The 22,747-nt window shown below is 32.8% G+C and overlaps 4 protein-coding genes across 6 annotated transcripts; all 4 read left to right on the forward strand.

Annotated features, from left to right (window-relative positions):
- The first annotated feature begins 1,581 nt into the window (after nt 1–1,581).
- Nucleotides 1,582–3,543, forward strand: LOC107960769 (uncharacterized). The gene has a single exon (XM_016897052.2). The coding sequence runs from the start codon at nt 1,729–1,731 to the stop codon at nt 3,451–3,453; it is 1,725 nt and encodes a 574-aa protein (XP_016752541.2). The 5' UTR covers nt 1,582–1,728; the 3' UTR covers nt 3,454–3,543.
- A 1,262-nt stretch (nt 3,544–4,805) lies between these two features.
- On the forward strand, nt 4,806–6,914 carry LOC107958547 (shugoshin-1). 2 transcript variants are annotated; one of them, XM_016894362.2, is made up of 8 exons: nt 4,806–5,356; nt 5,479–5,516; nt 5,622–5,730; nt 5,828–5,851; nt 5,946–6,014; nt 6,095–6,191; nt 6,283–6,343; nt 6,445–6,914. In XM_016894362.2, the coding sequence occupies exons 1-8, from the start codon at nt 5,192–5,194 to the stop codon at nt 6,716–6,718; spliced, it is 837 nt and encodes a 278-aa protein (XP_016749851.1). In that variant the 5' UTR covers nt 4,806–5,191; the 3' UTR covers nt 6,719–6,914. The 2 variants fall into 2 exon arrangements, with proteins under 2 accessions (XP_016749851.1, XP_040969218.1); XM_041113284.1 differs by having other exon boundaries at nt 5,223–5,356; nt 5,460–5,516.
- Nucleotides 6,915–15,378: 8,464 nt separating this feature from the next.
- On the forward strand, nt 15,379–16,796 carry LOC107958545 (arp2/3 complex-activating protein rickA). Of its 2 annotated transcripts, none has more exons than XM_016894360.2 (2): nt 15,379–15,615; nt 15,708–16,796. In XM_016894360.2, the coding sequence occupies exons 1-2, from the start codon at nt 15,562–15,564 to the stop codon at nt 16,449–16,451; spliced, it is 798 nt and encodes a 265-aa protein (XP_016749849.1). In that variant the 5' UTR covers nt 15,379–15,561; the 3' UTR covers nt 16,452–16,796. The 2 variants fall into 2 exon arrangements, with proteins under 2 accessions (XP_016749849.1, XP_016749850.1); XM_016894361.2 differs by having other exon boundaries at nt 15,463–15,619.
- Nucleotides 16,797–19,417: 2,621 nt separating this feature from the next.
- LOC107958544 (probable protein phosphatase 2C 25) lies at nt 19,418–21,730 on the forward strand. The gene is made up of 4 exons (XM_016894359.2): nt 19,418–20,095; nt 20,432–20,773; nt 20,865–21,044; nt 21,162–21,730. Exons 1-4 carry the CDS (start codon nt 19,610–19,612, stop codon nt 21,318–21,320), a joined length of 1,167 nt encoding a protein of 388 aa, XP_016749848.1. The 5' UTR covers nt 19,418–19,609; the 3' UTR covers nt 21,321–21,730.
- Nucleotides 21,731–22,747: the final 1,017 nt, after the last annotated feature.

Raw genomic sequence — 22,747 nt, forward strand, 5'->3', positions numbered from 1 at the left:
TAAAGTGTCGTTTTTTGTCTGCAAAAAGATTGTTTTTTTGAAATAAAACTCTAGGTTTTATTTTGGTTTTTTTCTTTAAACATTTGTTATTGGAGAAAAAAATAAGTTCAGAGAATTGAATTTGAATTTGAATTCTTACAAAAATGATGCCTAAAATTTCAATTGCAAATCTCTAGTGGGGATTTTTTTTCCCCTTTAAATTTAAAGCAAGAACAAAAATTGATGGAAAAAAACGAATCAAGAAAAATTGAAGGAAAAAAAAAACGAATGCTTCTTTTGGGCTGATCTAATTTCTATATAGCTTGTTGTGGATGAAGGTCCTGTTTGAGAGCACTATTTGTTGGTTCATCCTATCGTTCTTCTTAATTTTTTTTTTCTTTTCAAATTCTAAGTTAAAATTTGAGGGAGAAGATGGCATTTGAATTTAGGGGGTTTTTCAACTATTTAATTATTTTTTTTATTTTAATTAATAATTAGTATTGAGTAAATTATATTTTAATCATTTAAAGTGGCATGCAATACTTATGATGTGGTAAATTTACCATGTGGCATCTAATGATTAATCTATATATAAAAATGTCAAATTTTCTTAGAGTTTTAATGGTAATAATCAAAATAAACGAATTATATAATGTGGGTGCTCAAATTATAAAATTTTTATTTTAAAATTTTAAAATGAGAATTATTTTACAGTCAAATGATTATTTGTGTAGTTTACTTTTCCTTATATTATAAATTTATCTTTAAAAAATATTATAATAGGTTCATATTTTTTAAAAATTTATTAGCATGCTAATAAAAAAAATAAAGTTATCAGTTATGTATTAAATTATATTAAAATTCGTATTACATAAATAAATAAATAAAATTAGCTTATGAATAGTAGAAATCACAAACTAGCATATAATATAACATTGCATGTAATATGCTTAAGCTACAAATATTTCTGTCCTGGAGATTGACATTGACATACTTCTGTTTATGCAATATTTGGGACAAGAATTTTGTAGAGTAATATGTAAAAATATGTAGGTGACATAATTTATTGAATTTGTAAATAATTTTTTTAAAAAAATATTTTGAAACAAAATATTTATCCAAACTTTAAATATTTTATATTATAAAAATATTTATCCAATTTATCTAATTTTAATTTTATTTCGAACTTGACCATGCTATCTAGTATTGGTATCGGATAAAAATATGTTTAATATATATACCCAAATATATTTTATTTAAATATTAAATTACTACTTAAATTTTTTAACAAAATCGAATATGCCGCATATGTTATTATATAATGCTTACGAAAATATTTTGAACATATAATAATCGATGTACAAGTTAAAAGAAAATATAAATTTAAAAAAAAAAGTTAATATTATCAATAATTTATCTCAATCTTTGAATGAAAAGATAAATACGAATTTAAATATATTTAAAACACTGTATTTTTTACAAAAATCTCTTAAACTTACTCTTCCATAATTAATCTAATATAAAACATTTCACCCTGCACCACCAATAAGTTTGTATTGCATAAAATTACTTTCTCATAAACAAACTCTTTAATAAGAAATTGAACTTTGGTTTATATAAATTTCTTATGAACTAAAACTTTAACCAGAAACTTTAATTTGTGACTTCTTCTCCCTTTATAATTTTCTCTTTGCTTTATGAATTTTTCTTCAATCATAATTTTCTCTAAGAAAGCATCGAGAAGTAGGTATGACTGAAGAAGCAAAAGAAAGCATCTCTACAAAAAGAGGACTCAAACGCAACGAAATATTACCTTTTACATTAGAATTCCTCCGTGGTCGATGGTTTGCACTTTTTGCCTCTTTTCTAATCATGGCGACTTCTGGTTCAGTCTATTTATTCGGAACCTACTCCAACGAGATCAAAACCACTCTTGGTTATGATCAGACAACCATCAATCTTTTAGGCTTCTCCAAGGATGTTGGTGCTAATGTTGGGATTCTTACTGGCCTTATTGCCGAGATCACACCCACTTGGTTTGTGCTACTACTTGGGGCTGCACTCAACTTTGGCGGCTATTTCATGATATGGTTAGCCGTGACAGGAAAAATAGCCAAACCCATGGTTTGGCAAATGTGCGTTTACATGGCTATTGGAGCCAATTCCCAGAATTTTGCCAATACAGGAGGCGTCGTTACCGCTGTCAAGAACTTCCCTGAAAGCAGGGGATCTTTGATAGGTCTCTTGAAGGGCTACGCAGGGTTAAGCGGTGCTATTATAACACAGGTCTACTTGGCTGTATACGGTAACGATTCAAAGTCTCTCATCTTTCTTATTGCATGTCTTCCCACTGCACTTTCAGTAATATTTATATACACAATTCGGACAATGGGGCCCGTTAAGCATCCTAATGAACATCGAGTCTTCAACCAATTCCTGCTTCTCTCAATTGTTTTAGCACTTCTTCTTATGGCAAAAACTTTAATAGAGAGAAAAATCACATTCTCTAAAGGAACAAATGCTGTCATTACCACAGTGCTCTGTTTACTTCTCTTTGCCTCTCTTTATATTTCGATTAGAGAAGCGTTAGTAGTTTGGAACATCAAGAAACAACCTCCAACTGCCATAACAATTGAGCAGTCTAAATCACAAGTAGTTGAATCAAGTGAAGAAACTTCAACGAAGCCTACTTCTTCAAAACAGGTTGATGAAAAGATAGAAAAATCATGTTTCCTTACCGTTTTCGATAAGCCGGAGAGAGGAATGGATTACACAATTTTGCAAGCACTCACCAGCATTGATATGTTGATTCTCCTTGTTACCACAATTTTCGGACTTGGGGCAAGCTTAACTGCAGTAGACAATTTGGGTCAAATTGGTGAGTCGCTTGGATATGACAATAGAATAGTGACTACTTTTGTATCAATTATTAGCATCTGGAATTTTTTCGGGAGAGTTTTTTCTGGATTTGTTTCCGAAATTCTGATGGTAAAGTACAAGCTTCCACGGCCACTCATGATGACGATGGTGCTTCTTTTTTCATGCATTGGCTATCTCTTGATTGCCTTTCCATTCCCAGGTGCACTGTATATAGCATCAGTTATAATTGGATTCACGTTCGGGGCACAACTACCATTAATATTTGCCATTATATCTGAGCTGTTTGGCTTGAAGTACTATGCTACATTGTTTAACTGTGCCCAAATTGCAAGTCCTCTTGGATCATACATATTTAAAGTGAAGGTTACGGGGGCCATCTACGACACAGAAGCATTGAAGGATGTTGCAGCCAAAGGCTTAGCAGTGAAACAATTGACATGCATTGGCAGTCATTGTTACAGACTGTCGTTTATAATACTGGCTTCTGTTAGCTGCTTTGGAGCCTTGTGTTCTCTAATTCTGGTGATGAGAACCCGAAAGTTCTACCAAAGCGATATTTACCAGAAGTTTAGAGAAAAAACTGATACCTTATGAAACAAATGGTTGGAGTCTTTTCATAGTCATTATGTTATTTCTTTTATTATCATTGTATTTAATACAAATAGTTATAACATGTTTCATGGATCCTTAATTTCCCCTTCAATAACTAAAACAATCCTTAATTTGTTGATATGGATGTGAAATCATTTAATTTTTTTTATTTAGTAGATTTAAACTGGACATTCAATGATTTGACATTCAAGTCATTGAATTAGCTATCTTTTAAATTTAAATTTTGGTAAAATAATTTTATCACACTCCATTCATTTTATTGTAATTAATCTTTGTACTAGTTATGTAAACTACAACTTTTTTCATATATAAAAATAAATTATTGGAAAATTTCATAAAAATACAAAAAATTAATTTTTTTTATTTTAATAGATTTTTTAATCGGGAATGTCAATAAAAAACAATTTTACATTTTTTTCATATTTTTATATTCCCTTCATATATAATATTTATACTTTTAAATTTTGTATACAAGGATAAATATCAAAATTATATATGAACTTTGGTCCAATGTACAATGTCATACATAAATTTTGATTTTGTACAACTTTATGCATGAAAATTTAATTCAATATTCACAAACCACCAACAACATTGATTTTGTATAATTTTTACATTAAATTTTAATTTGATTCAATTTTTACAAACTATTAACAACATTATTAATGTAATACGAAAATAAATTGATATCTTTATTTTTTTAAATGTATATAATTGAATCAAAATCAAGGTTCATATGTGTACATATGAACCACGATCAAAATTTCATGTGTATAATTACATGAGATCAAAATTCATATATAATTTTAATATTTATTTCTATAATTAATTATATATTATCATAATTGCATAGGTATAGATAAGTATATCATAATTCAAAAATTTTTATCCTCATAATTTATGAAAAAAAAAAGAAAAGAAAAGGGAAGTCTCAGTGGTAGTTATTGAAAAGGGTTTTTATATTTGGTTAGCTGCTAAAAATCATGTTTATGTTGTATTTTCTAAGGTTATTGGAGTAGTTAATCTAATTATGTCTTGAATACAGATTAATTATGAGAATGAAAAATATGGAATAGAGAGTAAATTTAGATCCCACATACACAATTAGGATGATAACAAATGTGGATTAGAGTAAAATAAATTTTATAAAAAAAAATGATAATTTTTTTTAACTACTAACCCATGTTTCAAATCTTAAACTGCAACCAAAATTAATCATTATAAATATTAATTAACCTCTGATTTAACCTCGTAGAAACTTAGAACATCAGTGCTCCTGATTGCCATTCGATTCAAATCTTTGTAAGTTGAAAAGGTAGGAAAGAGAATAAGGTTCGGAAATTTAAAATTAGGTTCGGAGGAATGGGGAGCCACTAAACAGCCTTCCTAGGCTTTTTGGCGCTTTGCTTTGGGAAGCCGTTAGAGTTCTCATGCCGCCTATCTTATCTTCTTTTACTTAACCACTTTGCCTTTGCTTCTTTGCTTTTTCTTTTGTTTTTCTCTTTATTTCCCTCTCCGTTCGTTTCATTTAATCTTTCCCTTATTCTCTGCGAATCCAATCTTTTGTCTCACATTCAAACTAGACTTCAAATTTTGCTTCTTTATTCTTCATTCTAAAGAATAAAGTTGAGATCTTTATAGCTTCCTGGTTAAAACCCCCTTTTTTCGTTATATTGGTCTTGTTTAACATAGCGAGTTTTAGGGGTTTCCGGGTTGCAGGATGGGGGGCGAAAGAATGGCGAAAAGATCATCTTTAGGGAGCTTAATGAGGAAGAGATTGTCTGATATCACCAATACACAGTCACAGCCAAAACCTTCAAACCAAGAGGAAAAGCCTCAACAAATTCCCCCTGCTGCTGAAGACTACATTAATCAGTTAATTAAGGTATTTTCTTATCCGGGTCTTGTTTACTTTTTTATCTTCTTTTTACTCATTGTGTAACGTTCGTTTAACTTTGGGTTACTCTTTTCCTTTTTCTTTAATGGAGTTATTTACATTTGAACCAGGAAAAGATGACACTGATTGAAGTCGTTGAGGAGAGAAAGTATCCTTTTTTATGTTCTACCAAGTCCTAAAGTTTTTTTCCCCAGTTTTCTGACATTAAATGAATGGTAGAAAACTTTTGTTTTCCTTCATTTTAATTTAACAGTAAGATTATTGAGCTAAGTGGAACTGAGTTGCAGAATCTGAGAACTAGTTTGCAAAAATTACAGCTACAGAATTGGAACCTTGCTCAATCCAATAGTCAAATATTAGCGGTCTGTTGCCTCTCTTGATTTTTCCAAGTAAGATTTCATTTATCAAGTGTTTAGTCGCTATATTATTAATATTGATTTCCTTTTTCTGGTTTTTCAGGAGCTTAATTTAGGGAGAGATCGGGTACATTTTTTGGGAAAAAAAACTGCTTTATGACTTGCAGGAGTATTGAACCTATTCATTTCAATCTGGATAATTGGGTTTCAATCTTTTTCAGGTGAAAGCCCTACAACATGAGCTTGTATGCAAGGATGCTTTACTCAAAGCTAAGAACCTGGAAAGAAAGGTGAAATTTATTCTTGCTACTATTTGTTAGAATTTGAGCCATTTTAGGCTCTAAAGAAATTTACCCTTTTGTGAGAGCAGGGGAAAGCGGATATCAACGATCAAAATACTGACCACGCAGCTGAGGACGATGACAAGGCTTGTACCCGCAACAGAAGGCGTAATGCTAGAAGTCAATGTAATCTTTTAGCATTCTTAGATGATCGATCGGCTTGAAATTTTCCAATGCTTGCATTTTTAATTTTAATCTAAAATCTGTTGGATTGTAGCTATGGGCCCTTCAACCACAAGCAGAAGAAGTGGAGATAAAGAGAAGGCTGAAAATAAAAGGTCAGCTAATAGTATTCACATGATGGATTAGGTTCCTACTTCAAACATAAAAAAACCAAGTTTTGCTTAATCAATCTCATTTTCTACTTCATACGATGTAGGCGTTGTTTGAGACGGCGAACTGCTAGGTTTAAATCCCAAGAGGCAGAGAATCTATTTGAGATTGATGACCTCGACTATGTGGGCGCTCAACCTGATACTCCGATGCATGAATTAGCAGCTTCATCTCTTAGCATGGAAGAAGCTTGTAGTAACCCAAGAGCTGAAAGCAGAAGTTCGATCGCTGCAAGGCCATTACCATTACGCAAAGCAGTCGAGAAAGTGCAGTCATACAAGGAAGTTCCACTTAATATCAAAATGCGGAGAAATGAGTGAACATCAACAACCAACCGCTTCATTCTTCTAATTTAATACTTGTAACCTATGTAGTGTTATTTGTGGAACTTAATTCTGTCGTAATCTATCTATCCCTACATGCTGTTGTTTATTCCAAACATCTAGTTGACTGCAGGATTGTAAAAGAAACAAAATGTGGCATTTTGAAGCGATCCAACAATCCTTTTTCACTCCATTTGGGATTTGTTTGTGTTTTTCCATTTTTGGATTTGATTAGCCCAGTTAGAAATCTAGGCCTTCCCATTCCCTATTCTCCATTGGGCTTCTGTTCAAATGCTGCTGGCTCCAATCAATTTCATTTTCTATATCAGATCAAGTTCAAATGAAATTTGGTTTTACTTCAATCTTTATTCTTTAATATGTTGAAATTTTTTTAGCAAGTAAAAATATTGGCAAGTAATTTATATAGATATAGTGAAATATTAAAAAATATATATATTTTAAAAAATATATATAACAATATTTTAAAAGTGTTTATGGAATAAAAAAAATATAAGTAATGATTATTTTAGTTATCGGTGGTTTTATTTATTTATTAAGTGCAAGTAATTTTGGTGGGAGTGTATAATTTATTTTTATAATAGTGAAATTTTTAGAATAAAAATAATTTAGCTTCTTTATAAATTATATAAAATATTAAAATAACATTATTAATTGATGATGTTTTATAAAATTAACTTTCAATTATATCAAATTAATCAATACTGTTATACATGAGACAGACACAATATAAAATATTAAACACAAATGTAATAATATAGTATATGTTTGTTGTACTACTTTATATTAAATTCGTGACCATATCATTTGTAAAAAAAATATATATTATAAGCAGAAAATTAGTGGGTAGTTACCAAATTTGTAATTGTGTATGGCATGTGAGCTCTTAGTCTTAGACCATCGAATTCTTCATTACATCACAAACTAATACTTGATACGACATTATAGAATAATAACAAAACCGTGTGGGACCAACACCTTTCTCTTTTTTTTTCTTTTTCTTTTTTTAATATGAAAAAAAGTAAATATTTTCTATTCTATTTAAACGTATGATGGATCCCAATTTTGTTGATGGAACACAGCCCCATGTTACCATTCAATATAACCGTGGAAATTAAACATAGATTAATGGAAAAATATGTCCATTAAGAAGATCTTAATAGATATTTTAACAATAATAAATAAAAGTAACATACCACGTGGCAGATTCCCATTTCTTATGATTTTATTAAGCCTACTTTGAAATGACATTCAGGTAAGGGGACAAAATGGGCCGTCGTTTTATTTAGACTTTTGAGACCCAAAACGCGTTACTTTACCCGACCGTTCGGACTTGTTTTTAATATTTAAAAAACAATGAAATAAAATATGAGAAAATATTTAATATGTTGTGAATAGAATTTTAAGAAAGTGTCCAATAACACATGGAATAATATTTGATACGGTGTAATTTTTAGATTTTATAAGCAGTTAAGATATCTTATAGAGTATAGTAAAATATTTTTTTTTTAAAAAGATAGATGATAATTTTATAAGGTTATTTGTGAAATAAAATATTTAAAATAATGAAAAATATTTGGTAAACTACCAATAAAGTTTTTAGAATTCACAAGTAGGGTTAAAAATTTACAAGTGCCTTATAAAGATATAAAAATATATAAAAAGATAATTAAAAAACGCATGAAATCTTTTTAAAACTACTTAAGAATAAAATAAAGTACATGATTAATGTATCAAATATTAATTCTAAAAATAAATGTATATAAAACACATTATAATTTTTTTTAAAATTTACTTGTGAAATTAAAAAATTATACTATTAATTTAAATAAATCCTTTATTTGTGCAACTTCTCTTGTTTTAGAAATTTGATATATTTAATACTTTACATGACTTAATTTTCACTTGTTATTTTTTGATAATACGAATCAACTAGTATAAGTGGAATCTAGCTTTTTTTTTATAAGGGATGAGGTTATTTAGATTTAATTTTTTTTAATATTAATCTCATTATAGATTGTTATTATATCTATTCTTTTTCATATAAGAAGTAGAACGAACTATCAATAGCCTCTCCCTAATCCTTAAATAGGAGGATGATGTGTTTCAACATACTCGAACCCACATCCTACATTAGCAATAATATCAATGCTAATCAAGCTAAGACTCAATCATAGGTTTAAATCTCTAATTTGGTTTCAATTGATTTCGATAAAGAATTGAAGAGAATAACAGAATATGAAGTAGTATATAGTTATGTGCATGAATGGTGTTGTAATATGAGTTGAGTTCCTAATTTTGGTATAACTCTACTAGGTTACTCCTACTTTTGACTCTTGGCCTAACATAGTGGCTACCGCTCACCAGGCTCACTAGCGAACTCCCAACTCGCCAAGCCTACTGGTGATTACAGTTTGCTTAATCTTCTAATGAATGTGATGTTTTTTTATTATTATTAAAACTAAGACATTTCTATAATTAATCCAAAATTTTTTTTATTTGTAATATAGAAACTACGTATATTCTAACATTATAAGTTTGTGAAACATCAAACTTTGATTTAAGTTTGTTCCAATAAGTTGTTCTTTTATTTTTATTTTTGTTGTTTTTCTAATTTTTGAAGAATGGTTGCAATTTTTTTTTTCTGAATACAATCCTCCCAGCCTAACCCCTAAGTACACCATGGTCGGATAGGTGTTAAATAGACAGATTGATTTTACAATTTTTCTGAAGTCTCACAATTGACAATACCCTTAATAATTCCCAAAACACCATCTTTTGTTATTTTTTAAGATCCTCTCTGTGCCAATAAAATGAATAATTTATTAATTTATTCATAAATTAACATGACAACCTTTACGAGTTTTAGATTTAAAAATCACACCTTCTCAAAAATTTCAAAATTAACCTTTAAATATCATGTCAACACCAAACTCCTCTTCAATCATAATTACGAATTATTAATTTTCAATGACGCACAAAACTCTCAAGTTTCAAATCATCACATTCAACTTTGTATTTACGGTTAACTGGTTATGGAAGTTTCGATTTTCAGATAAAGAATCTTCAAACAACCATGTTAGGATAGATTTTTATTTTTATTTTACTTTTGATTTTGATTTTCAAATATGAAAAGAGTTTATGACATGTTTCTAACAATAGAGATTAATTTAAAAAATTATATTAATTAAAATACTTAGATTAAAGTGACCAAAATAAAAATAAAATTATTTTAAAATAATTTTCGGTGTAATTTATAAACATACAATTTTTTGAATATAAGTTCGACGTCTAAACCAAGGAAGTCAACAACTAACAAATTAATATATAAGCGAAGGAAGTTGATATCAAAATTGAAATAAAAAGTTAAATATTTGAAGGTTTCTTTATTATGATTAAAATAATGATTTGCTAGCAAATTTCTCCTTCTTTAGAAAAAAAATGTTTCTTAAGAGTCAAAATATGAAATAATGAAATTAAGCATGTTCCATAAAATATAACACAAAACGAAAAAGGAGACATGTTTCATGACACAAAACAGATAACTTTTGGAAAACTCTTAATATTTATGTAGGGAATTATATAGTAAGTTTACTCAATAATTCAGTTAGCGTATTAAAATATGAGTTATTACCTTTAATGTGGTGGCAAGTCACATTTTATGTCTAAAAAAATTGAAGTTTAAATTTTAGAGATAATATTATTAAATTTTTTTATTTTTATGAATTATAAGAGGAGGGCGAAATTCTAATATTAATGTGACCAGTGCGATTCAAACTCAAACCACATTTAGAAAGGGAACATTCTAACAATCAAGTCAACTCATGAAATTTAAGTAATTAAAAATTTAAAAAAAAAAATAAATTTAAATTTTAAAGATAATTTTATTTTAAAAATAGCCATAAATTTTGAAAAAAAATTAATTTTTTAAACCGTAAATTAGACCCAAAGAGTTGATTAATTATTCTAAAGGAAATAGGTGTTATATTTCAAATTTGTTTAACAACTTTATTGAAAAAAAATTGTTAAAATGCTATTATACTAACAGTAAAAGTAAAGGAGAGTAAAATAGGCATAATAATTACAACAACATAAACTTGGGTTAGAGAGGTTGTTTTACTTTATAGCTTTTGCATAACGACCACTTGGGATTCCAAATATCCAGAGCAATGATATGATTTGAGATGGGATTGACGACCCACCTAAAGATTAAAGGGGCAAATCGCAAATGCAATCCCCCTATATATTATTTTATTCATGTTTTATGTTTTTCCATAATTTTCCTTTACAATCTTCCTGTTTGGCTAATGGGACCCCACACGTTTTAATCAAAAGGGTTGGCAACCATGATGTCCCCTGTGGCTCCCACCCGACAGGTAGTAGCCGTTGAGACCCCACTTCAGACTATTCACAGGAAGGATGATTATTTTATACATTGATAGGTGGAAATTTTTTATTTTTATAACTCACATTAATAAATCAATGATATTTAAAAATTAAAAATTAATAAGAGTATCAAATTATAATTATACATTAATATTCCACACCTTTTTATGTAATGAAACTCTGCTCTCTTTATTTTGTATTAGAAATATATAAGTGTAGATTATGTAGGTTACATTGTTATAAAAAAATTATATTTAACTTTTAAAAATAAAATTATTGTAAAAAACAATCACAAATTAAAAAAAAATAGTTCACGAATATCTTAGATTCTAAAATATAGATTCCCAAGTTTTCTTTTGTTGGTGGTGCTACAATCATATACTATCAAATTGATTTGATATGGTCATATGTCATGACACTTATTATAAATTCTCCATGTATTTAGACATGGAAGAAAATCTAGTGTCACATGCAAATATAGATAGATATAGCAACTGGATTTGGTGGTTGAGGCCGAACAGCTTCATATGTAAACAGTACTTTGGTTGTCACGCTTCCAAAACAATAAATCAGGGCATCTGCTAATATACTTGGAAACTCCAGTATACGTAAATAGTAATTGAAATGAAAAAACACAGCATAACAAGGGATGAAAGTTTAAAACGGAACTTATTGCACACTCTTGGAACAATCCAAGATGAAGGTTTTATTTTGTTGTACAAAAAACATGCCTGAAAAAGTGACAGTCAAAGAAACATGAGTAACCTTTTGTTACTTATAAGATGATTAACAAAGTGATGGTCAAAGGAAATAGCGTATATTTTAACAACTTAACTTTCCGTATAATTGATTCCTTCAACTGTCCCAAAAGGAATTCGTTATTCATTTTTCAAACTACCATACCCTTGGCCTTGATGAGTTCATTATAGCTTTATACTCACCTTGGTTGTGTAAAATGCACGCTTCTTTGTTTTGCTATTATATCCAATGATACGGGTTTAGTTTATTATTATTGATAATGAAACCCTAATTTGGCAGACCAAATGTTTTTGCTTTGGTTTAGGCACTACAACAAAGACGATATTGTGGGGGCGAATGGCATATATATGGTGTAAAAAAAATGGGTCCCTCAGATTAGATTACATGGTAAGTATTGTGTATGAAAATTAATAATGGTATAAAGCATCATATTCTGTTGGTAAAGGTGATCCTATAATGATAAATCTGGTCTCCTCTTTGTGTATTAGAGTAAGACCTCTTTTTTTACATATATATCCTAGGAGCAACTAAAGGGGTAGGGTTTATTTAAGGATATATAACCATATCTTTCAAATTTATTCGGTTTATTAAAACAATAATTATGACTATCATGATTATTGGTATCTCATAACAAAGCACATGCCATAAGCAAAATGATACTTGGGAAGACATTTATGCAATTGGTGTGTGTTTAGGGGATTCCCTTTTGCATATAATGAATCATCACAAGAAACAAGCTCCATTTTCAACTCCACTTGATTTCTATCTAAACCCCACTAAACATTGTTCGCTTGAATGTTGAAATGAAATCAGAATAATGCAAATCATAGATTCCTATATTAAAGAAAACCTCAAAGGCTAGCTATACCAGTTTAACCCAGTGATTGTTGTTTACCTTACAAAAAGGTTAAAATAATAATGGGCTAGCTGACTTTATTTATCCAATTTTTTTAAAATGTAGTTACAATCAAGTCTACTGTTAAATCTATACAAATCAAATACGCAACAAAGACATTTTCTGGAATCTGCCTTTGTTAGACACATCCAAAAGGGTACAGTTAGAAGTTAAAACTGTTGGAGAACTAAATAATCAATTTCCAGCTACTTTACATGCATATGGAGTCAACTTGCTAATTATATATTTGCTAATGCATGATTGAAAGTTAAGGTATATGTATCGAGTATTGAGCCAATTAATGTAACACACAGTATATTGTAATAATTAAAAATGTATACATACATAGAGAGAGAGAGATAACTATATTAAGTCAAGTTCTCTTTATTAAAAAAAATAAAAAATCATCAATTACAATCTTATACAAGTTGATCAGCGTATAATTAATAAGTAAATCTTAAGGGCCAAAATTAAGAAAATGGAAGACAGAATCAGTGAGAAATAAAAGAAATAAGGGTAATGATTCACACACAAAAACACAGTATTTGTGTGTCAAAGGAGGCAAAGGTGGTACGTGAATTGTGTTGTTGTGTCTGATGCTTGAGTTTGCCGTTTCCTAGGGCAAGCCCACATATGCAGGTTGATTTTCATAAAGTTAAAACCATCCAATAATGCCCATTCATAAAGAGAATCACTCACTTTTAGATCATTAGATGGGACATAAAGGCAGCCGCGGCGCTCGTTTTATTCCCTAACCCCTTCTCATTTGGATTTTACTCCCTTGGATTTTCTCTTTCACCATTCTTTTTCTCCTCCTTCAATTATTTACTTAATGCAAAACCATTTCAAGGCTTGTTCTTACTACTTTACATTGCACCCTCTTTTAAGACTTTGTACCCAACATGTGTCTCCGATTATGACTGGTTTTTGCAATTAATAATTCATTATCAAGTGGCATGTTTATAAAAAATTCAAATGCTAATACCTATAACTTATCTTATCCCTAGCTTACAACTTCCTTTCTTTTTTTGTAAAAAAAAAAATTAAATTTGTTTCCTGGCAAAAGGGTCATGAATTAGTCAAATGGAAGGCTTTCCACTTTACAACAATGACGACTTTTATCGTTCAAAATTGGGTCCATTAGCTTTCTCGGGAAAATATTGGTGAGAAAGTTTGGTTACCAGCTCCTTTTATAGACCATTGAAACAATGAACCATTGACTCCAAGTATATGAACATGATTGAGGGACAAAAACACAGGAAGAAAGAGAAATTTTAAGATAGGAATTATCTACATTTATAGTCTTCCAAAAACTGTAATCTATTCCCCCCCCCAAAAAAAAAAAAGAAAAAGAAAATATGCACATGCAAATATTCTTTAAGTCAAAAACGAGTTCCATGGAGTTGTAACATTTTCCTTTGTTTGTTAATAAAGCCATACTGATTTTGCTTTCCTAAGTTTAGAAAAATAAAATCATGCTCCATCTTCACATTGCAACTCTTTTTTCTATTTGTCTTTCTATAACTCGCCTATATGATTGGAATTTACAAAAATAAAAATAAAAAATAAAAAAAGTTTCTTTGCTACCAACTCAACTCAGAAGGCATGCCCAGAAATTATTCCGCCACTCAGATTATTTATTTCAAGCCAATAAAACAAAAATCCATTCCAATTTCCTAAATTTGATTTACTAATAAAACAAATGAAGAAGTGAAAACAAACATGGTGTATTTACTAACACCAAAAAGTAATGTTAAACAAAGGGCCATTACATCTTATTCTAACTATATTCAACTGCTTCTGACCTTCTGTAGATTTTATAATCTCTACACGTGTCAAACTATTACCCTCATGGTAAAAAGAATGATTTTTATTGACTTTACTCTTGGTTTTCAAAATCTAATCAAGAAAACATATAATTTACTTCATCATTTCAAAAAACTCAACTTAATCACCCAAATTAAGGGAACAATATTCTACATTTAATCTGAACATTCAAAACTGCATTTTTCCATGACCATGTACTAGTAAATCTCAGAAGCTAGTACAAGAGCGTGTGTATTATCTCAAACCTTTTTTAATTTTTCAGGGAAGGCAGAAGCCCCAAACAGAGAATCTCCCATGCTCTCAAACTGATTTGTCAAATCAAGGTTCAAAAGTAAAGATAAATTAACAAATTGCTTTCATTCATGCAATTTTTAAGGTAACAAATTCGGTGGATTTCCCCCCCCCCAGGTAAATTCATCTAGGTAAGGTTGCTAAAAGAGTAAAAGCGACATGGAAATGGTGATAGAACCAAAAGATATGAGGTGTTATTGGTTAAAGTTAAAAACGGCAAGTTGTCAGTAAAAAGCACAGAGAGGAAGAGCGGACTGGCTTTTCTCGTATATGATGGTGATATATGATTGTTCACGCTACTTGGCGTTGGGGGCATGCCATGGTTTAACTGGACTGGAGTGACTTCAAAAGAACTGACCAACAATGGGAGAGGATATTAGAATTGGGTAATTGGTAGGCTTTTGGCCTTTTCTGCTTTTGTCCAACCCCTAGTTATTAAAATTAATAAATAAATAAAAAGCAACCACAAAAGGGGCAGCAAGAAAAAGAAAACAACAGTTGCTGTTGCTGCCCCTTCTTATAAGAATGGGAGAAACCACTCATAAACCCCACCTTTCTTTATCCTCTCTTATTCTCTTGTTATTCTCAATTCTCACACTTGAACAGCAAAAGAAATCACTTTCACTTTTAGTTCAGTTCTACTGAGGTTTCCATCTCTGAGGACATGGAGAGTCAGAGAGGTCCTCTTCTTAGCTTGGCTTACTTCTGTCAAGGAAAGGTAGGTAACACACACATTTCTTGTTTCTTTTCTTCAGCTTCATTTGGTTTTGTTTGAAATTTTGGGCTAAATTGGGTGTTCTAACTACGCAGACAATGGAAGAGCTTAGGTATTCTCTTTTCTATACGACTATGGAGCTGGAACAGACAAGGATGGCAGTTCAGGAAGAGCTAAGAAAGAGAGATGATCAATTAATTCTACTCAAGGAGTTGCTAAGCAAGGCAATAAGAGAGAGGGATGAAGCACAGGAGAAATGCCAAAGACTTTTTCTTGAGAAACTCATGCTTCATCAACTGCAGCAGCAACAACAACAAAAACAGCAAGTTTCTCCTCTCTCTGGAGTTTCTGGCGTTGAGGATGAACGCATAAAAGGAATAGACTCCAACAATGGCTTCTCATCATCTGACTGTGAGGGAAGCATCGTTTCATCCCCTGTTCTTGACCCAACTCAACCACCCCAACTGCCACCACAAGGACTACCACCTCAGTCCATGCCACAAACAACCATGGAGCTTGTGCCTGATAAGCCATTGCCTGAAAAGGGAAAGCTTTTACAGGCAGTGATGAAAGCTGGTCCGCTCTTGCAAACCCTTCTTTTAGCTGGACCACTGCCTCAATGGCGACACCCACCACCACCTCTGGAGTCCTTTGAGATCCCACCTGTGACCATTCCTTCACCACCACCACCCCCACAACTCCTCCACCAAGACTCCTTCCCCAGCATTAACGCTTGCAACTCTCTAAACACCTGTGGTAAATTAAACAGGAAAAGGAGTCTCTATGATGGCCCTGATTCTCCTACAGAAACCAAGTACCAACGATTAGTTCTCGATTGACTGCGGCTACAAACAAGATAGTCTGAATGGTGCTACTAATTCCATAAAATTTACCATTTTTAAGCTTCTTAATTATAGGGTTAGTGAGGGTGAAGAAAATCAGCCTATCAGGGAAAGATGACTGATCTCAGCATTTTTGTACAGTGGTTTGCTTCACAGAAGCAATCATCCAACTTCTAGTTTAACTCTTTGGAGAGAACAAAAAGAAAAGCTTTGTTTCTTGGCTTTTTGCCAATGTTTTTAGGGTGAAGAATTTTGTTTCTCTCCTGTTTCCCTCCCTTTATTATTTTCCTTGATTTCTTCACATGTGTTTTTTGCTCCATGATGTGAAAGGGAGCTTTGAAATTGATTTGTCCAAATTAGCAATTGTTGTGGCATGTGAAAATTCAGTACTAGTGTTATAACTTTAGCTTCTATAATGTAGTCTTAACTAAGAAGTGTGCTGTGCTGGTTTGGTAAGTGTGGAGTGTTTGAGAAAGGAAGAGATTAGATTAAAAAATAGAAGGATTTTTGAGCACAAGGGATTGGGTGTGGAGTTGTTGAAATGGGGAAGATGGGTATGGCCAACAACCAAGAAGGTTTAAGGGGCTTGCTTGTCGGATTAGTGGATCCCACGAAATCAGAATCAGGATCTGCTACTTGTGTAATGATGTGTGATCATATTTATATTACTCTTTTTTTTCTTTTTTGGTTGAGGGAAGCATCATCAGTATTATTGTTTACATCTTATGTTTCGTCTCTCTCTCTCTCTCTCTCTCTCTCGATATATATATTTATATTTCTATGCTAATTGCTAGTATATTCATTAAAGCTTCTTTTATTTATCTATCTGCTCCCACTTAAACTTGTTTATTGCTATTTCATCTAAAAGCAAAACTAATGATGGTTTTGTCCCTTTCCAAGCCCCTCCACATTGCAAGGATCTGGGAAACATTTTCCATTCGCTATTACTTGTTAAAAAAGCAACCTGAATGAGCCTTCTGCTTTAAATTAAATGGCAAATTCACAGGAGTAAATTGAAAGGCTACCAGAAATCATTTTCACAAGTCACATAATTTTAGCGGGCCTCAAAGCCCAATTATAAAATTCAAAACTCTGCTCTGGTCCATCAACTCGTGATTAGTTGAAAATGTATATATTGTAATCAAGTTCACATGAGTGTAGTCAAGTCAAAAATTTATACTGGGGTTGGCATAATTAAAACAAGAAATTGGTCATAATAATATATTTACTATTTTTTAAATTGTAATTATAAAAATATTAAAAAAATGGTTTCTAGAAGCTGGATGGGTGGATTTAATCGGTTAAGCCCCAGCATAAGCAATCGAATTGTTTCTAATCTAGCTTGACAAATCAACAGGTAAATTAAAGCAGCTCAAATTCTGGATGGATCACTTGAGGAAGAGGATATCAGAGAAATCATCAACACTGAACTTAGCAAAGCAAAGTACTAGAAGCAGATTGGTTTTTTATGTGTTACAATCACTACTGACGAGGCCTAAAACAGAGGCAGATAACGATACACTTCAGTTGTTAAATCCGTGAGAGCAAAACAAACAGGAGAAGCCATGATTTTTTAGGGCAATATATTCCACCGACCAAGTGCAGTAGATGAAAGACTTGGTTGAAAAGTTAGGCGGCAGTGAGGAAGGTGATGCAGTCCACACGGGAGACAGTACTGGCTATGAACTGAACAAAGCTAGCAGTTTTACTTGACCAAAGACCTTCTTCCCACCTTCAATGAGTCGCACTTTGCTTTGACTCAGATTCTTTGCTTCCTGTTCTACTTCTATATTTGGACTACTACACACTTGTAGGGTAGAGGCTATAAAAGGTTATCACATTCACGGCCCAAGAATAAGTAGTACAAGTCTCTAGATTTTCTGTTGCGTGTCAATTTTGGGTCAAGACTCGTGCCCCAGAAATTTGATAATTAGCACGCAATGATTCCACATCCACTACACAATTTTCAGCTGCAGAAGAAATTAGTGCATTGCTTCCCTTCCTTGAAAAACAAAAATCAAAAGCAAACTTAATAAACAATTTAAAGCATCAATTCCTTTCCTGATTTTCAGTGGTATAGGCAGGCAGCAAGCAATTTGCACGAATCATTTGTCAGCTTTTTAGTTGAGAAATTGACGCACAAATGAGGCCATCCGACTGAGTTAGACATCAGTCCTCTTCAAATTTGGCATAAATGTTATTCACCAAGGAAAAGTACTCACACCCATAACCAGAATTCCTCAATCATCGCCACCACCATGCCAATAATTTGCTTCTCATGGTTTAATTTTTTCCCCAATATACGTACAGTAGTACACTGGCTCACCCATATACTACCCGGGTTGTACTCATAAATGATGTGAGTGGCTTTATGGGACAACTTATTTGTTCTTCACCCGCTCAGACGAGGTGATGAAGCTCGCATCGGATGCTCTGGAATCTTATCTTCTCCTTCACCAACTAAAGGTGGTAATCGGAGAGATACGCCCCTCTCCATTTTAACAATAACAACAAGGAACAGCAGTTGCAGCTGAGCTTCTAAACTGATGAGTCCGTGTAGAGTGGACAAGTGAAACCCAAACACACTCTTTAAACACTGTATGACATGTAATACGTAATGTATATCTGTTTACGTGTTTCTTCTTTGTATGGCTTTTTGGTCACTCCAATTCCTTTTTTGCCCTTCTGGCTCTTATTCAACCACTCTTTTGGCCTAATACAAGAAACATATTATTTAATATTCAGATGTCAAAAAATAGGGATGAGAGTATTTCACTTCATATAAGATCATTAATTATATTGTTTATTTATCCAATAATTAATTCATTAAGTAGTCAAATATAGCGTTCCATTTTTATTCTTACTATTTAACAATCTTCTTTTTTTAAAGATAAATTTATTCTTAGTTAGACGTAAAATAATTATATTTAGTCTAATTTAGAAAAATATTCTAAACAAAACCAACATCTCCAAATGTAGCTGCGGGAGAATGGGGGTAACCTTGACTTTCAACACATTGAAGGACTGCCTCAAAGAGTCAAAGTCTGCGGTCAAAATTTCTAAAGTACAGCCATTAATACCAGGAGCCCTTTATATTCCCTCCTCCAGCGTTGTACAAAGAAAGTAGGAATTATAAGCTGCAAGACATAAACGCCATGTCCTGCTCCCTTGCCCTATCCAACTCTCCGGCGCTTTCCCCGCCCATGTCTCTTTTCCGTAACAATACCCCGATCATCTCTCCGTCGCCCGAAGCTTTGAATTTATCGTTGACTCACCTCAAACCTTCGTCGTCTCCTTCTTCCCCTTGTTCGCCTTTTAGGCTTCGCCTTCAAAAACCTCCGTCCGGGTCTCTATTATCTTCTTCTGTTTCAACGTCAGCGTCTTCATCGGATTCGGGTTCAACTGCGGGTCTTGGTCCGCGATCGGCGTCGGCGATATTGAAGAGGAAGAGGCCAACGAGGCTGGATATACCAATGGCCACGACGGCGTTGCATTTTGGGGTGCCGGCGACGCCGTGTGAAGTTATGAGAGAGGTGGAAAGAGAGGGATGTGGATATTCTGTTTATTGTAAAAGGGGAAGGAGAGAGGTTATGGAAGATAGGTTTTCAGCTTCTGTTAAACTTCAAGGAGATTGCAAACAGGTAATTTTATGGTTCTTGATTGGTTCATATTTAAATTTTAGGACGTTTGAGTTGTTTTATGTTTGGATGAAAGAAACGATATATAGCATAGGTTGAGAATTCGAAATTTTGCGAAGAAACTTAGGCTTGGGGTGAATTTATTAGAATAAAAAGAAAAAGCGGTTCTCTTTTTAGAGAGGGGGAGGGCTGAGAATAGTTCGAAGGAAAAATTCTTATGTTTGTTTATTCTACTTGATTGGTACGAATGTTCCCTTAGTATAATAAGGTTTTAAATAATGAAAAAGAAGGAAGATGGATAGTGTGATTGATTTATTTGGTTTTATATGATAATTGCAGGCCTTTTTTGGTGTTTTTGATGGACATGGTGGTGCTAAAGCTGCTGAATTTGCAGCCCTGAAATTGGAGAAGAACATTTTAGATGAAGTTGTTGGGAGAAAAGACGAAACCATGGTAGAGGAAGCTGTCAAAGCAGGTTATTTGAAGACAGATGCTGAGTTTCTAGAGGAAGATGTCACCGGTGGAGCATGCTGTGTGACAGCTTTGATCCAAAATGGAAGCCTTGTTGTATCAAATGCTGGTGATTGTCGCGCTGTTTTGAGCAGGGATGGTGCTGCTGAAGCTCTCACCTCTGATCACCGACCTTCAAGGGAGGATGAAAGAAACAGAATTGAGACTTTGGTGAGTGGTTTCTCAAATAAATCACTCTTGACCTTTTCTTGGTGTATATTGGGACTGTGACTGATGTATTATGTGATGTGTGTTTTTTCAGGGTGGCTATGTGGACTTATGCCGCGGTGTTTGGAGGATTCAGAGTTGCCTAGCCGTCTCCAGGGGGATTGGAGACCATCACCTTAAACAGTGGGTAACAGCTGAGCCAGAGACAAAGATCGTTACCATCAAACCTGAATACGAGTTCTTAATATTAGCCTCTGACGGCTTGTGGGATAAGGTAGCTATTGAATTTTACTTTATGCATCTTTCTTTAATATACTTCATATCTTTACTGTCTTTAAGCTGGATGGTTATTCATGTTAATTTAAACAGCTTCTTCCTTTTCCTTTTCCAGATTAGTAATCAAGAAGCAGTTGACATTGCTCGTCCTTCATGTGTTGGCATCAATAAGCAAAATCCATTGTCTGCATGTAAAAAGCTTGTCGACCTTTCTGTTTCCCGAGGCTCATCTGATGATATTAGTGTGATGCTGATTCAGCTGGGGCAGTATTGATTTTGCTAGTATCTAAATGGTGGGCAACCAATTCAATTAACTCATAGAATTGACTCTGCCTCCTAGTTTACTGATCGTTTTAGGATGTGAGGAGACGACAGTTTCTCAGTACAAGAGTTATTCGTTTAGAGCTAGTTATTGGAGGTGTTTTGAGACTCAAAAGCGATACCAGATGCAGTCAAGGTGGAAGTTGGGATATTTTTTGGCATGATTTAGACTTTACTGACCATTCTTTGTGGGGATTTTTGTACCCACGGCAGTGACTCTGTTGTAACTTGTTTATATATTTGATATTTGTTGACCTTAGAGTTGTAAATTCAGGATGTACTTTATAAACAATTCTCTGATAATTGTTCCTTCAAATGTTATTTGAACTAGTTTGTATCCATTGGGTAAGAACTAGTTCATTAGTTGGAATGATTCTGGGTAATTAGTTGTTGCCAAGCTTGATTCTGAGATTAACTTATAATCTACATTGCCTTCTTCCTGGCCAGTTTTGAAGCTCTGACACCTAAGGTGAAAATACTAAGCATTTCGAAGAAGGGCAATCATCTATTTTTAGATCAGTGAAGCAAATAGTAGATAAAGTTGGAAATTGAGCTATAACTCAAAACTTGCCTAGTGAGGATATTAGCTTGGATGGCATGCGTGCTAGCCAATTTCTTACGGGTAATAGATTCGAGTATAACGTACTGTTGCTGATGCAGTGGTAATAATGAAGGTTGGTTGGGGAATTAAGGGTAGAAAGTCAAAAACAAAATCATTTGTCAACCAACTGCATTCTATTATGCTTTTAAGCGTTGAATTCATATTCAGAACCGCAATCATGAAGCATCAGAAAATTTAACATGCCAAAAAACCCCACTACACGATGACCAAATCTTCATCACAAAACGGAAAGCAAATGTCCTGATGCCATACAGAATTTTACTAATTATTTCCCCCACTTAAGTTGGTTGGCGTTGGAGAAAGAATCATATTTTCATGTTTTGCGATCAGCTGTCTAAATAGGACCACCTTTCCTTAAATCTGACCCACAAATAGCACATGAGAAAAAGACCAATTGTACAATTGCTTTTGTTTCTTTTTTAATTTTCATACACCACGCATGTTCGCAGTCTTTCGCGCAACTTGGGTTGTTTGTTAGTTGGCTTGCATCATGTATCCATGTTCTTTGTTTTGAGCCTTCAAAACATATTGATTTGTGTCTACGCCAAATCACATGCAATGTGTTTGACCAGTTCTACATTTTTCTCCTTGTCCTTGAGGATTCTTAATCACTGCTCATGGTCGACCAAAGTAGCTAAATGCTAAGGATCAAAGGATAACGAAATCCATTACTGCTTTGACTTTGATAGAACTAGAAACAAGCTCACATTACACCAGTGAGCACCATAAATTAACCAAACTCCCCCAATCGCATGAGA

The sequence above is a fragment of the Gossypium hirsutum genome, chromosome A05, assembly GCF_007990345.1.
Source record: "Gossypium hirsutum isolate 1008001.06 chromosome A05, Gossypium_hirsutum_v2.1, whole genome shotgun sequence".
NCBI classification, from domain to species: Eukaryota; Viridiplantae; Streptophyta; class Magnoliopsida; order Malvales; family Malvaceae; genus Gossypium; species Gossypium hirsutum.